Raw genomic sequence first — 16368 nt, forward strand, 5'->3', positions numbered from 1 at the left:
TTTTAAAGATAGGAGACAAAGCTACCATGTGTCTATACCGATGAGGAAAAAAATCAAATAGAGAGGGAAAATTGAGTGATGCTTGACAGGGGAGGCTGGGGTGCTGTCCTTGAGTGGGAGAAGGAGAAGGGATCCCATGCCTAAGAGGAGAGGCTGGCTTTGCCACAAGCCCCAACAGCTCCTCCCTGCATCTGGGGAGCAGGCTGGGCATCTCAGAGGCAGGTAGCAAGAGAGTAGGGTTTGAAAAGTCTCTGGTTGTTTCCATTTTTGAAGGAATTTATACTTTTCTTAGAAAGGAAACCCAAGTCTTCCCTTCCTGCAAAGTAGCCCATGTGCTGCTCTGTGAAGGCTTTGGGCTTGGTGCATGTGTGTTTCAGTTGTGTGTCTCCTGCCATGGGAGACCAAACGGACTGTTTTCTGAGGTCCTTTAATGTTGGTAAATTACTTAGGAGTTCCTTGAACGTCTATGGTTGTGCATCCTGAATAAATGGCCTACACTGGGGCTCCTGGTCAGATTCAGGATTAGTTTCTTGTTCCTGTTCCATGGTACACTCCTAATGGGTTTTGGATTCTACCTCCCCACAACTTACCGCTTCTGCCACAGCTGAAATTAAAGGGCAAAGTGGGAATTGTGGAAGGCAAAGGTAAGTCTGCCTCTCTTCATCCCACCCCGGCTCCTTTGCCTCCTCCCCTCTTCCTCCTGCTCGTGCATTAAAGCTGTGTGTGCTCCACAGTGTCGCAGGTAAGACTTGGAAGGGTAGAACTGTGATGCTTTTGGCTTCTTTCAGAAATGTGTTGACAGACAGGCAGCCGCAGGTTAAGAGCGGAGTGGAAGTTCACAGCAGCGGGCACCTGGGATGAGCTGCTGTCGCTGTTCATGTATCCTTCTCTCTCCCATTATTTATGTGACACTCTCTCCCTGAGGCCAAGGATCATGTGTTCTTTCTTGTTTCTGTCTCAGAGCCAGGCACATAACCAAGGCCCTATGAATATTTTTGAGTGCATAAATGAATGGGAAGTAAAAGGATCCTAGAAATGCATGCAGTTTCTCTGCTGCTGTTATGAGTTACTATGAATATTTTGTTTATCAAATGCCATGCTGACACTATCCTAAAGAGAAAATTGGTTTGTAGAACTCTGTCCTAATAGCCACAATTGAGACAAGGGCAAAAAGAATTCGTAGAGTTACTTTCTTCTTTTATTTCTCTCCAAAAGGTGAAATACAAAGAAGACTATGAAAAGAATAAAGGAAAAGCAGACTATAATGTACTTCCTGCTTCGGAGAATCCACTGCTCAGGCAGCTGAAGGCAGCAGGAAATGCCCTAAGTGATGTAAGTAGCTTCCTGTCAAAAACAGTCTCCGCTACAAAACATGGGATTTTTTTCCTTTTGCAATGACTAACTGCACATGTAACGTTGCAAATACACTGAAGCTACGGATAGCTGTTCGTTGGAATTACTTAAACATAGGAAGGCATGAGTGCCTCTGGGCATCATCTGCCTCAGTTTCTGCAGGCTTGAGGATTTAGCTGCCGAACAAGGGATTCCTCATTTACTCGGGAGACCTGGGGACCTGGGCCTCCACGTGATCTTGACAAACACAGACTCTGAAAGATACTTGGGGAATTGTTACAAGCCTGACCAAGCTATGAAATTTAAAATAGATTAGAAAAATGAGATTGGTCTGGTATTAAAAGACTTACAGCCCAGATACACTAATTATTTTTAGTTCATCATTATACAATGTATACATGACATAAAACAACACATTTTACCCCATAAATATATACAATTGTTACATGTCGATCAAAAATAAAAAAACTAATAGTCTAAGATCATGTGTATGTATATATACACACATACACATACATATGTGTGAGACTATGAGAATGAGACAGATTACATAACGAGAAATGTGATCATTTGAGTTTGTTCCTTATGTTTAAGCTTGTGTTAACCCTTCCCAATACTCAGAGATGGTAGGTAGCTCCCTGTGTGGGTTAGCTGTCTTCTCTTTGTCCCTTGAATTCAGGCAGTCCTGTAGGAAATGAATGCATGGATTGAGGAGTGGGTGGGGTGATGTGGCAAGTGAGAGGGTGTAAATGGATCTATCCAAATAGCTCTGCCTAGAAATCATGGCAGAGCCCATCTGCCTTCTAAATGAGGGATATCCTTATCAAAACTACCAAAGCTCAGGTTCAAGTGCACTTTGTTAATGAAAACAGGAATATAGCTATATTAAAAACAAATAGCATCACTGATGTTTTGAAAACCTCCATGTTTAAAACCAACAAACAATTGTGGCTGTTCTAAAGATAAACCCTCACAGAGAAGTTTGTGGTAACTTACAATTCAAGTTCTCGCATACACCGTATTTTTAAAGGCTAATTGTTTGTATCATAAAAGATTTTTTCCCTCGGTACAGGGAAGAAGAAATGTGATGTATTTCTCAAGTTATAACTTTTTAGTGAAGGTTTATTAAAGCAACCTGCTGTTGCCGAAGTTTCATGTTTGCTGTGAAACCATCGCTGAGAGAGAGACAAGGCCACAATACAGAAATTCACAGCAGTGGGCTTGCTCAAGGGTGGCATTTTGGTTTCTTAATTTTTTGAGAATGTCAAAAACTTAGGCTTTACAATAACCGCTAACAGAAAAGGCTTATGACTCATGGCGCCCTAACGTTGATTGTCGGTTTTTCAGACAGTTGACAGGTGATATCTTTTCTTCTTCTTTTGTTTAGTGTTGGAAAATACGAGTGTTATAATCAGCGTAAGAGTGACAGGAATCTACTTTAACCGATTTTTTTTCCTCTGGCAGAAACTATACAAGGAAAACTATGAAAAGACAAAAGCGAAGAGCATAAATTACTGTGAGACCCCCAAATTTCAACTTGACACAGTTCTTCAGAACTTCAGTAGTGATGTAAGCAATTCTACCATCACTGCTTTTAAAGAAAGAAAAAATACCCATCATTGTACCAGTTAATAAGCAGAAAATGTTTTGTCTTTCAGACTAAATATAAAGATTCCTACTTAAAGAACATTTTGGGACATTATGTAGGCAGCTTTGAGGATCCCTATCATTCACACTGCATGAAAGTCACAGCTCAAAACAGTGATGTAAGTTCTAAGACAATTGCCTGACTTTCCCAATAACACATTTTGGGAGCATGAATCCAATGATTGTGTCCTTATGTCTGATTTCTTCTCCTCACAGAAAAACTACAAGGCAGAGTATGAAGAGGACAGAGGCAAAGGCTTCTTCCCCCAGACCATAACTCAGGAATACGAAGCTATCAAGAAACTGGATCAGTGTAAAGATGTGAGTCTGTAAGACGAACTTTGAATGTAACTGCCTGCTGGAGCTCCCTGTGGTCAGGATGGCTTTGACATTCTGACTCAGAAATAAATACATGCTAGGAAATAGCAAGAAACAGAATCTATTTTGCACTAGATAAGCTGTTTGTTTCTGTTGGCATCCCCATGTTTCAAGAGCCAATTCTAGCTCATCTTCCCTAAGAAGAGTTATTGGGATTCTGGAGATACAGGAATGTTTCACAGGCAGATGTAAGAACATCAGTCAGAGAAATTGCAGTCAGAAAAAAAAAAGTGAATGCTTCATTAACCATGAGCTTCTTTTCTTTGTAAGGAGATGGGATTTTGCTCTTGCTTGGATTTGACAACCGAAAAAATTTTTTTTGCTCCCCCACAGCACACCTACAAAGTCCACCCAGATAAGACAAAATTCACTCAAGTTACGGACTCTCCTGTTATGCTGCAAGCTCAAGTCAATTCCAAACAACTGAGTGATGTAAGTCTCTCTAAATATTTGGGAAATCCAGTTATGAGTAACAACATTTCTACAAACAGCATCCAATGACTTGCTCATTTATGAATAAGATCATGTAGCCTTTAACAAGTTTGACTTGTATATATTTGTAATTACCTAAAGTATTTTCCCATTTGGTAGCCTTGAATCTTCTTGGGTAGACAACACTTAACAATAGAATGATTCTGTGAAGGAAACAAATGTGGCTGAAAATCCTGGGAAGAACATCAATTCTAGTATCAGACAAATGGGTTCAACATCCAGCCATTAAATTCAAATTAATCTTGACCTGGTAGCCAAATTATCTTATCTACGTATGCCTCACATTTCCCTTTTTTAATTACTAACTATTTTGAAGATAAAGTGACAGGAGCTATGTGCACAGAATATACCCTGGCCCAGAGCAAGTGTGTAGTACATGGAATTTCTCTCTCCCAAATAAATTTCTGGAAAATGTACCATACAGGAGTATGTATATTCTGGAACTTCATCTGCTACATTAATTGTTGTATGTGTTTCTCTCTCTCTCAGCTTAATTATAAAGCAAAACATGAAAGTGAGAAGTTCAAGTGCCATATACCACCAGATACTCCTGCCTTTATCCAGCACAGAGTCAATGCCTATAATCTGAGTGATGTAAGTACCTTCTGTAATGGGCCATGTCATACACTGGCAAACTTGGCTTTTATCTTGAAATAGTGTCATTGCATTTCAATGAATATTTCAATATTAAAGATGGAAAGAACAGTTAACCTTTGATTCATGTTCCTATGTCTCTGAATTCACCTTATAAAATGTGTGTAGCCATCTTCTAAATAGTTTCACAAATTAAACACTTGTTAACCAACACTCAAAATGCCACCACTCATATAGCCTTAACTGAAAATCTTAATGTTAGGTTTTTTAGTCATATATTCATTTATGCCATACTATAATTAATTTTCTTTCAGGACCTTTTGTTAAAGTTTAGTTTTATTTCTTCTCCAGACCTGTGGTATCCCAATTTCTCACAAATAGTTATTTCTACACACAGGAGAAAGTGAACTAATGAATCTATAGCATATTTAAAGGGCAGAAGACCAAGCACTCACTTGTTGCTATCCTTCATTTTCTGAACATAATTTTATAGAAAAGTCAAGTTACCCTGGAAGATAGGTGTCTCAATTTCTTCTTAAGCTTTAGAAATGACTAATAAGTTGATCCAGCATCATTGAGTATTGTAATGATGCATAAGATAACCTTTGCAGAGGACTTAGAGATCAAATAAAACGATGCTTTTCTATCATAAAAAATGAGTTACTTTTAACTGCAGAATATTTTTACAACTCCAAAAATATTCTGTTAGGAATCAGATATTAGGAAGTTAGTTAATTTGATGAAAAATTCTAAAAGAGAGTAGAGAAATCTGATTTTGGAAAACTACAAGTTCCAATTTCAGAAGTACCTAAAGTGCGTATAATTTCCAAGACAATGGAAAAGATGCATTTATTTTGTATCAAGGCAAGGTAGTTGGTTACTCTTCAGTCTTGAAATGTGATGACATGTGTATCGCCTCTGCCAGTCTCTTTATTGAATTTTCCTGTCCAGAATGCCTATAAGCACGACTGGGAGAAGAGCAAAGCTAAGAAGTTTGACATTAAAGTGGATGCCATTCCCTTGCTGGCAGCCAAAGCCAACAGCAGGAACGTCAGTGATGTGAGTGTGGCCTCTGGGTCTGGACAGGGCAGCCTCAGGGGTGTGTCCTGGTGAGGGGTGCCTGGCAGTCTTACACTGTGCTGTCCCTGCAGGTGATGTACAAGAAGGACTATGAAAAGAGCAAGGGGAAAATGGTCGGAGCCCTCAGCATTAACGATGACCCCAAGATGCTGCACTCCTTGAAGACGGCCAAAAACCAGAGTGACGTGAGTGTCTTAGTGAACCATCCTTATCTTCAGCTGTGGCCATGCATGCTGTGTAATATAATCTTGGATGGCTGTAAACCTGACTGAACTCTGAGAGTTCAGGTGGCAAATCGATTGTGAAAGCCCAGGTAGTACCAAAGGTAGTACAGGAAGATGAACTCTCTCGTTCTTACCAGGGACAACAGTGAAGTTACTTCATCTCCTTAATGGAAGAGGAAGAGGAACAGGAAGAGAAACAAACTTGCAATATGACTTTCTTTACTGCTTTCCCTAGAAATGGGTTCAATATTATAATATGTACAATATACAATATATTCATTCATTCATGCCTGAACTGATTAAGATGGTTTGCAAATAAAAAGCAAGAAGTGAGAAAAATCAGATTAAACAGAAATAAAGTAGGTAAAATTAGATAAAGTCTAAGATCAAAAGCAAAGAATTTTGTTTAAAAATCTTATAAAATACTGAACTCATTTTAAAAACTTTAAAGTACTTACTAAAGATACAATAAAACTCTTTATCAAACTTGCTTTTTTAATTCCTATATGAAAGGAAATATTTCCCGTCACTGTATCAGCTCTGTATCAGTTAGAAGTATACCTGTGATTGAGTGTATTTTTTTTCTATTCACAAAATTAAAGATGATATTAGATATATGTATAATAAAACAGAAAAAACATCTTTCATATATTAAGAAAATGTGTAGAAAATCACCAGAAACCAAAGGTGAATAAATGTTTCTAGAATATTTGAAAAAAAAAATGTGTATGCTTTGATGGTAAAAGCCAGCGTCCAAAGGTATTATAAAATATGTCTTTACCTCGTACTGAAATAACCACTTCTCTAGAGTGGTGACTAGATACGTAAGGTCCACCTTATACCTGATTTTCCACTAAGTACTGAAGAAATTCATTTTCCTTCAAAGACATTCAAGTGAAAGAATTATTTTAAGACAAAAACTTCTTAAACAACAGCACTGGAGTGTTCTAATTTGCTCTGAGAAATATGAGCACAAGTAACATAAACATATTTATGACTGTCAGCAGCTAAGATTATATAAGACAGGAGCCTCGACCACATCCCTGCTGTTTTTCTGCAGGGTAGAAAATAGGTACTGGGAAAATACGAATAGTGCCCTTTTGATTAACATACGATGGTATTGCAAAAAATTCATGGAAATTGAATTAAAAGATATTTATTTCAGTGCAAAAATTTTTGAAATTCATGCATAGGCTTTTACATTATGCATTTTCCATGAACTTTTTGAGGAACTTCTCATATAGACAAGATGCTTTTATCCCATGAGCTTTATTTTTCTCTCATTTTCTCTCATTTTCATTTTCTCTTTCCTTTGGCAGAGATTGTACAAAGAAAACTATGAGAAGACGAAGGCAAAGAGCATGAACTATTGTGAGACCCCTAAATACCAACTAGACACTCAGCTGAAGAACTTCAGTGAGGTTCGAAAGGCTAGGGTTACCTCGGGGATTGGAGAGCCTTCCTTCTGTGTGATACATAACTGCTAACTTGAATTATGTGTATTTTCTTTTTCAGGCTAAATATAAAGACTTATATGTAAAGAATATTTTGGGACATTATGTAGGCAGCTTTGAGGACCCATATCATACACACTGCATGAAAGTTGCAGCTCAAAACAGTGACGTAAGTTTGAAGATAATTATTCATGCCTTGCAGTGACATTGCTTGGGACCACTAACTTCATGATCTATCTTTGTTCTTCCACATTATAGAAAAGTTACAAAGCAGAATATGAAGAAGATAAAGGGAAGTGCTATTTCCCTCAGACAATAACACAAGAATATGAAGCAATCAAGAAGCTAGACCAATGTAAAGATGTAAGTCAGTTGCCTTGCATTGTTGAAATTGGGTTTGAGATTCTTGTGACATCTAGTGGTAAATTTCACAGTAATTTAAAAGCTAATGTCTAGTGGTTAGCAGGAGATATTAAATTTTAAGACTTTGCATTTTGGGGACACTGACATTACTATGAAGAAGCCTATTCATTATTATATAATTTCAAGTTTTATAAATCTTTATTAATTTATATATACCTGAATTCAGAGCAAAAGGAAGACAACACAGGTTTGTGAAAGATGGGTGATCATCATTCAAGAAATTGACATGGAAGGTAGCATTGCCAAGCACTGTCCTTGGTGCTGAAAAAGTGGGGGGGGGATAAACAGTCTCTTCTGGAGTCTTCCTTGGAGCAAAGAAGGGGAGCACATAAACAGAGAATATATGAGGCAATGATAAGAAAAGTATTATAGGGGGGCCGGCGCCGTGGCTCACTTGGTTAATCCTCCGCCTGTGGTGCCAGCATCCCATATGGGAGCCGGGTTCTAGTCTTGGTTGCTCCTCTTCCAGTCCAGCTCTCTGCTGTGGCCCGGGAGAGCAGTGGAGGATGGCCCAAGTGCTTGGGCTCCTGCACCCGCATGGGAGACCAGGAGGAAGCACCTGGCTCCTGGCTTCGGATTGGCACAGCGCTGGCTGTAGTGGCCATTTGGGGAGTGAACCAACGGAAGGAAGACCTTTCTCTCTGTCTGTCTCTCTCACTGTCCATAACTCTACCTGTCAAATTTTAAAAAAAGATTTAAAAACAAGAAAAGTATTATAGGATGATAATACAGAATAAACAAAAAGTGGCATGCAAGAGAGTGATTAGATGGCACCTTAGAATGAATGATCAAGGAAGGCCTGAAATAGGAGGGTCCAGCCATGCCGAGATGATGGCAAGAGCATCAGGAAGAAGAGTCTGAGAAGAGAATAAGCTTTGATGTTTAAGGAATTGAAAGGATGAAATGAATGAACCATATGGGGGAAGGGGTGGTATTCGTAAGAGGGGAAATATTAGGACATAAAGGAAGGGATAGATTCTGTAGGGCTCATAAGCCTAAGTACAGTTTAGATTGAATACCAAGCACAGGACCTGAGTAGGAGAAGAAGAATCTGGATGCTTAGTTGCTACGGGAGACCAGAGATAACCTCAGAAGACAGAAGAAGAGGAGGGAGGAGGGCAGGAAAGAGAAAGAGGAAGTAAAAGCATACCAACCAAGCTTTCAAGAACAAAATAAACTATTTTATGCTGAAACCTTTGTATATGTTATGGTTTATTTGAACAAGAATATAAAGATACATTATGAAGCTTCACTAAAGAACATCTTCTTTTCCAGCACACCTACAAAGTTCATCCAGATAAGACCAAATTCACGGCGGTCACGGATACTCCTGTACTATTGCAAGCCCAGCTCAACACAAAACAACTTAGCGATGTAAGTGACCTGATTTGTGCAAGTGTGGGTGACCCAGAGTACTTGGCTTGTTTAAAATATGAGCATGTGCATTCTTACTCTTCATGGACTCATCTCTCATCTCAATGACGTCATTTTTCTAGATGTGTTTAATAAAGTGCAATAAAGATGCTAGGTTGAATTGTGAGCTGAAGAAAGTAGGGATAAAAAACAATAAAAAAAACTCACAATCATTAATGATACTACCTTACTCATTAAAATCTGTCACATACACACTAAAAATTCATGCCAATTTAACAGTGACACCAAAAGCATTCATTTGGATAAATAACAAGCATTTCCGACTCTGAAGTTTGCTAACAAAGATCTTGCAAAAAGATAAAGCAAAGTAACAAGAAAGATACCAGGCAATAAGAAGGACACTAATATAGAATGATGGCACAGAATTAAAACAGGATGACATCAGAGAGAGATGGATGATCATGGACATCCTAGGGCAGGAATGATCCAACCACAGGGAGATCAGGGGAAGAGTAGCTGTGCTTCTCAAGCATTCCCATTCATGCAATTGTCTGGTGACTCTGCTAAAATGCAGATTCTGATTCAGTAGGTCTGAATCACTGATGTTGTGATCGATAGACGTTTTGAATAGCTAACACAGGTAAGTCCTGAAGAGTAGCATACCCTTCTCAAGATAGCAAAATGAAAGACATAGTTAGTGCCCCTATAAAATGTGTTTTGGTAGCACAAATTAGCTGATAAGAAATTGATAAAGAAGAGAATGGTGGCACTGTAACCTAGAAGTGATATCAATTCATAGGCAACTTTTCTTAGCATGTTCATATTGTGTGTACCGATGAAGAATAGCTAAACAGGGGTGAGAGTTGTGGCACAGCAGATTGTTAACCCATCACTTGGAACATCTGCATTCCATATCAGAGTGCCTGGGATCAAGTTCTGACTCTGATTTCTATCTAGCTTCCTGCTAATGCATTTGGAAGGCAGTGTTTGATGACTTTTAAATACTTGGGTTCCTACCAGCCATGTGGGAGATTTGGATGGAGTTCCTGGTTTCTCTCTTTGGCCTGGTCCAGCTACAGCTGTTGCAGTCATTTGAGGAGTGAACCAGAAGATGGAAGATTTTTCTGTCACTTTGCCTTTCAAATAAAATAATTAATAAATAAATGTTAAAAAAAAACAGCTAAATACCAACAATACTGACTCAGCTGCATTAGCAAGCTGCCAAAACAGTGCCATAGGTGATACCCAGTCACCAACATTCTTTTTGGACTGGCTAGGCTACATGCAGGCTCTGTCTCGGAAGTGCTTATTACACGGTTCTTCTCAATCTTATGCATTTTGCCTGGAGCTCAAAAATTCAATAACCTTGTTCATTCTTTCACTCCCTTCCTTTCACTTAACATTACCTTTTTAAAAATTCCAAGTCTTATGTTTAATAAAATTTTATATAACTTTTCAACTGTACTAACATTTGTAATTATTTTTGTTTTTGTTAGTGCTCTGATTATAGAATTCATATAAAGTTTTTTGGGTTTTCTTGTCCTCCAGGCACAGCAGTGTGAATCAGATCTGTGAATTTCAAAATTTCATGGACAATGAGCATTATCTTTAATTCCATTTTTCCATGAACTTTTTGAAATGCCATCATTTACCAAACCAGAATTCACAAAATGACAATTATTTTGATTATACTACAGTCCCTAGAAAAAGGAGCAAGGGTTCAGATCCTATGGGAGACTTGAATATCTCCTTGAGGAATTTTTCTGAAAAGGGCACCAATCACTTAGCTATATAAACTTCCCTACATAAGCTCAAGGAAGTTCCTGCCCTGACTTTTTAAATGTTCTCTATTTTGTTTTTCAGCTGAATTACAAAGCAAAGCACAAAGATGAGAAGTTCAAGTGCCATGTCCCAGCAGATGCTCCAGAGTTTATCCAACATAGAGTGAATGCCTATAACCTGAGTGATGTAAGTACCAAAGGCAAGAAACCTTTGTTTGGTGGGCATATAAAAAGAAGATGTTAGAGCATTTGAAGAGATTGACTTGGGAATTGTGCAAATGAACATCTACTGAGATTGTGACCAGAGTGAAAGTAGAGCCTCTAAGACCCAAATGCTCTTCTTACTCTTACTTAGCTACTAGATTTCCTTTTCCCTGGATCTAGGCCATGGGAAGCATTCTGTCTACTACCCCTCTGCTAAGGTCTAGAGTGTTACTAAACCTCTCCATGGAAAGGTCATGTTTCACCTCGAAGTTGTTGTCGCTTTATCTTATCCTTTATACATCAGGATAGTGTAGTCTTGACAAATATCACAGAACTTCGAAAAGAATATTTTTACTTAGTGGTAAGGAGAAAGAAGCTGAATGATAATAGTAGTTATACTAGCATTTGGTAGATATGATATTTATGGATGAATTAAGTCTATACATACAAATCTTTAATCCATTTTAAAATTTATACTGAATTAATCTGTGTTTGATGTTTCCGTGACTCTTTGGTTAAAATTTTCCTGTGCAGAATATCTATAAGCACGACTGGGAGAAGAGCAAAGCTAAGAAGTTTGACATTAAAGTGGATGCCATTCCCTTGCTGGCAGCCAAAGCCAACAGCAGGAACGTCAGTGATGTGAGTGTGGACTGTGGGTGTGGGCAGGGCAGTCTCCGGGGTCCTGGTGATCCATACCTGACAATCTGACACTGTGCTGTCCCTGCAGGTGTTGTACAAGAAGGACTATGAAAAGAGCAAGGGGAAAATGATCGGAGCCCTCAGCATTAACGATGACCCCAAGATGCTGCACTCCTTGAAGACAGCCAAAAACCAGAGTGACGTGAGTGTCTTGGTGAAGCTGTCTTGTTATCAGGAGATACCGAGAGTAGCCGTCTGCAACAGAATTTCATATTCCATATTTTCATTCCTCTCATGTGTACAGCAGACTGCTAGGGAGAACTTTAGAAACAGAATGAGTCCCCGGATTCTTGTACCTCTCACACTTGGGGAGACAAAGAACTGATTTGTACTTAACAGTCATTTTACTTGAAAAATATTATCAGTTAATATTTAATAGAATATTGATTGTAGTTCTCAAAACCTCTTGGAAGATTGTACCAGGTGTTTTCATATTTTCTTCTAATTGAAAAATGACTTAAAATAATTTTAAAAGTCTATATTTTAGAAGAAAATCACAAGTCACAGATAAAAATGAACAGTATATTTATTGTTGCTCTGTATTGACTTTCTTAATTTTGATCTCAGTCCAAGAAAAATATTCCATTGATCATGAGCCCCTCTGACCATCTATCTTAAAAAGAGAACATGCCTTTTGCCTGAACTTCAGGGAATTCATGGATTCCCTTCGGGCCATCTATCATCTTCCAGTTACAGTTCTCACTGTGGAAATATCAACATCTATTTTTGCATATTATAGCATATGTTGTATTTAAAAATGTTTAGAGAATCCCTTAAAAGCGGTAATAATGTTCAACATAGCGTACAAATATGAGACTACTTCAAAAAGTCCATGGAAAAGTGGAGTTAAGTTCATTTTAGTGCAGAACCTTTTTGAAATCAATGCATAGATTTTCATAAAGCACTTCCAAAAACTTTTTGAAGATCTCTTGTATTCGTTGTTCATGATGAAAGAAGAAGGGTTTTTGGATCATTTAATTTTAACTGTGGGCTGGCGCTGTGGCTCACTAGGCTAAAACTCCGCCTGCGGCGCCAGCACCCCAGGTTCTAGTCCCAGTTGGGGAGCCGGATTCTGTCCCGGTTGCTCCTCTTCCAGTCCAGCTCTCTGCTGTGGCCTGGGAAGGCAGTGGAGGATGGCCCAAGTGCTTGGGCCCTGCACCTGCATGGGAGACCAGGAGGAAGCACCTGGCTCCTGGCTTCGGATCAGCACAGCGTGCTGGCCTTACTAGCCATTTGGGGGATAAACCAACGGAAAAGGAAGACCTTTCTCTCTGTCTCTCTGTCTCTCTCTAACTCTGCCTGTCCAAAAAAAAATTTTTTTAACTGTGTTCATATGATTTGTAATGCCTTTTAAAAACTCATTTTGCATTTACTATGTTGTTTTGCAGCACTTTAAAATATCCAATTCACTACTTTCCTTTAATCACTTCACATTAAATTATGTCAGTAAATAGTGGTCACATGCTTAATACTATCTTGTTTGCTTTTCCCTTGTCAACTCAAGAAAGTTATACTCCCTATGGAGAATACCTATATATTAATCATTTTATTATTTTATTTATTTTTTAAATTTAGGTTTCCACTTTTTTAAAAAAAATTCATTTAATTATTTGAAAGGCAGAGTTACAGAGAGGCAGAGGTAGGGAGAGAGAGGTCTTCAATTTGCTGGTTTATTGCCCAGATGGCTACAATGGCCAGAGTGCGCAGATCAGAAGCCAGGAGCCACAAGCTTCTTCTGGTCTCCTACGTGGGTGCAGGGGCCCAAGGACTTGGGCCATCCTCTACTGCTTTCCCAGGCCATAGTAGAGAAGTGGAGCAGCTGGGACTCGAACCAGCGCCCATATGGGATACTTGCACTGCAGGTGGTGTCTTTACCCACTATGCCACAGTGGGTAAAGATGATTTTACTTTTTTTGGCCTTGATCATTTTATTTTTTCATCCTATCACTTAATCCATTAGAACACTAGGCACATAATAAATAAAAAATCTCTATTGATTGATTTTTAGAAGCCAAATGAGGTAAGCAATGGGTCATTCTCATTATATCCAAGCTAAGTGCTAAACTGCAGGTATAGAACATGCATAGACTTTTTTTTAAAAGATTTTACTTATTTAGTTATTTGAAAGGCAGAGTTACAGAGAGAGGGAGAGACAGAGAGACAGGTCTTCCATCTCCTGCTTCACTTCCCAGATGGCTGCAACATCCAGAGCCAGGAGCTGGAGTTTCTGCCAGGTCTCCCACGCAGGTGCAGGGGCCCAAGCACTTGGGCCATCTTCTATTGCTTTCCTAGGCCATAGCAGAGAGCTAGATGGGAAGTGGAGCAGCCAGGACATGAACTGGTGCCCATATGCCACAGGCAGAGGCTTATCCCACTACACCACAGTGTTGGCCCCTGCATAAACTTTAAAAATGGTTTTTAAAGCTGTTTGAATTATCCACAATATTTTATATGAGCTGGTATGCATGAGTTGGCATGAACATGAACAAAGGAGTCAAACCAATTTAGTCAAAACCATTTCTGCACACCAACGACTGTTCTGTTTCATCAGTTTCTCTCTCATAAGGGCAAACTGTTTTTAAATTGTCTTGTATATCCTTAGAAAGCTTTCATATTTTATTGTCATAAAACCAAGGTCTAGATTTTACAATGAAGTGATAAATTTATTCAGTGGAAGTAATTGCCTATAAAATATGAGAAGGAAGATCAAGTTCCCTAAGAAACAATCGCTACAGAAGATGTGTGAATCACATCAATACTTGCTAGACTGGTCATTGTCTTTGGTGCATGTGTGATCGTACAGTGACAGGATGGGTGTAGAATTATTCTAAGACAGTGGGTCAGAATTTTTCTCTCTGTTAAGGTAACTGGTGAGTGGATGTGATGAAGCTGGGAATTTGACCTAATTAGCAGCCCTCCCAACCATTGCAGAAAATCTGCCGATGAAGTTGCCTCCTGAGGCCAGGCAGCCATTTGCTTTAAGAGAACGCTGTCCATAAGGGCCAAGGTTACTTCAATGGCTCAGTTTCACAACCTTTTCTCCTTTGAGGTCTTTTAACTGCTACACTCTGAAGCTTCTTTTAAATTGTTACCAAAATTAAACTTGGTACAAGAAAACCTTTGCGATTCTCACTGGGTTTCTCTAATGTTAGGAATGTAATAGGTTGGAAAACCAACAAATTTCCCTTTAAAACTGACTCTAGAGAGCCATCATTTTATAAAATCCTAGCTATGAAATGAAATGACTACCATGTGACTTTTGTTCATTAGTTAAAAAAAAAATGCTTCTTTACTGGCAAACTTCAAAGTTTGGGCTACATTAATAGGAGTAACGCTTGTTAGTGGTCCCTGAGAAATCCTGTTTTAGAATAAAATAATTCCTGCCTGCAGCTGAAGCTGGGCTCCATTCCAGGTGTCAGCTGTGGCTCTCAAGAGTTGCTCTAGTTGCTCTTTGATCTAAAAAGAGATTTGGGACTATCTGCCCCTATACAATTTTCCAGGGAATTTCAACCAGGCATGACATGTGAATAAATTTAGGAACAGAATAACTAATTCAGATGTTTCTCTAACCAGTGTGTGTTGCTTATGAGAGATCTCTGTGATTCGAGAAATGCATTGAGGATTTATGGTAATAAGTGATAATTCTTATTCACAGCGTGAATATCGTAAAGACTATGAAAAATCAAAAACCATCTACACAGCCCCTCTTGATATGCTCCAAGTCACTCAAGCCAAGAAATCTCAGGAGATCGCCAGTGACGTGGACTATAAGCATATCTTACACAATTACAGCTACCCTCCCGACAGCATCAATGTGGACCTGGCCAAGAAGGCCTATGCGCTGCAGAGTGATGTGAGTAACTAGGTTTTCCCTCTTCCCTCTTTGGAAGGTGACAACAGAAAAGGACTCCTCAACTGGGCGATATTTTTAGTGCTTCTTGGGGGTCTCTGCCTTGTCCTCTGTGAGCAAGTGGTGTTGGGAATATTAAGCCCGCGGTCCTAGAGAAGCATGCCCTTCAAGGTTATAAAACTCGGGGCTGCCCTGCGCTCACCACTGTTTCGCTCTGGGAAAGTTACCAGCACTGCTCAGTCTGGAATCCTCCTCTGTACAACTGGGAGAAAACAAAAGAATTATTGCAAGGATTTAAATGCATGTAAAATACTTAATATGGCACCAGGTCCTGCTGAATTCGAAATAAACCTTCACTGTTGTTATCACTGCCATCATTATCAATAGCTTTATACCAAAACTTCTATTTTGCATGAAAAGGAAAATATCATCGAAAGCAAAGATTTTTATAATCGCTTCTTCTGCTGATCAAAACTTTAGAAAAACAGGCTGAGCTGTACTGTTGAATACTTTATACTAAAAAGTCTAGTGTTTTAAGTGTAGTAAAATACACATATCATAAATTTACCATCTTGATCATTTTTAATGGTATAGTTCAGTAGTATTAAATGTATTCACATTGCTCTACAACCAATCCCCAAAACTTTTTCATCTTGCAAAACTGATCCTCTATATTCATTAAACAATAATTCCTTGTGTCCTCCTTACCCTAGCATGGTGACTGCCATTCTGCTTTCTGTCTCTTTGAATTTAACTACTTAGATAGCTCACACATATGGAATCACACATAATTTTTGTCCTTTTATGACTGT

At 38.8% G+C, this 16368-nt stretch overlaps 1 protein-coding gene across 50 annotated transcripts in view; it reads left to right on the forward strand.

Moving 5' to 3' along the window:
• The window catches only part of NEB (nebulin), a 217198-nt gene that overhangs the window by 25280 nt on the left and 175550 nt on the right, over positions 1-16368 (forward strand). For all 50 annotated transcript variants that reach the window (XM_089328355.1, XM_089328318.1, XM_089328323.1 and 47 more), the window contains exons 13-28: positions 1216-1332; positions 2818-2922; positions 3012-3119; positions 3217-3321; positions 3712-3810; positions 4360-4464; positions 5416-5523; positions 5616-5729; positions 7088-7189; positions 7284-7391; positions 7481-7585; positions 8921-9019; positions 10883-10987; positions 11539-11646; positions 11735-11848; positions 15362-15559. In XM_089328355.1, coding sequence (XP_089184481.1) covers positions 1216-1332; positions 2818-2922; positions 3012-3119; positions 3217-3321; positions 3712-3810; positions 4360-4464; positions 5416-5523; positions 5616-5729; positions 7088-7189; positions 7284-7391; positions 7481-7585; positions 8921-9019; positions 10883-10987; positions 11539-11646; positions 11735-11848; positions 15362-15559 — 1800 coding nt within the window. The remainder of the gene's footprint in view (positions 1-1215; positions 1333-2817; positions 2923-3011; positions 3120-3216; positions 3322-3711; positions 3811-4359; positions 4465-5415; positions 5524-5615; positions 5730-7087; positions 7190-7283; positions 7392-7480; positions 7586-8920; positions 9020-10882; positions 10988-11538; positions 11647-11734; positions 11849-15361; positions 15560-16368) is intronic.

Source organism: Oryctolagus cuniculus, chromosome 3 (assembly GCF_051225735.1).
Source record: "Oryctolagus cuniculus isolate XC-2025 breed Fujian yellow rabbit chromosome 3, ASM5122573v1, whole genome shotgun sequence".
NCBI classification, from domain to species: Eukaryota; Metazoa; Chordata; class Mammalia; order Lagomorpha; family Leporidae; genus Oryctolagus; species Oryctolagus cuniculus.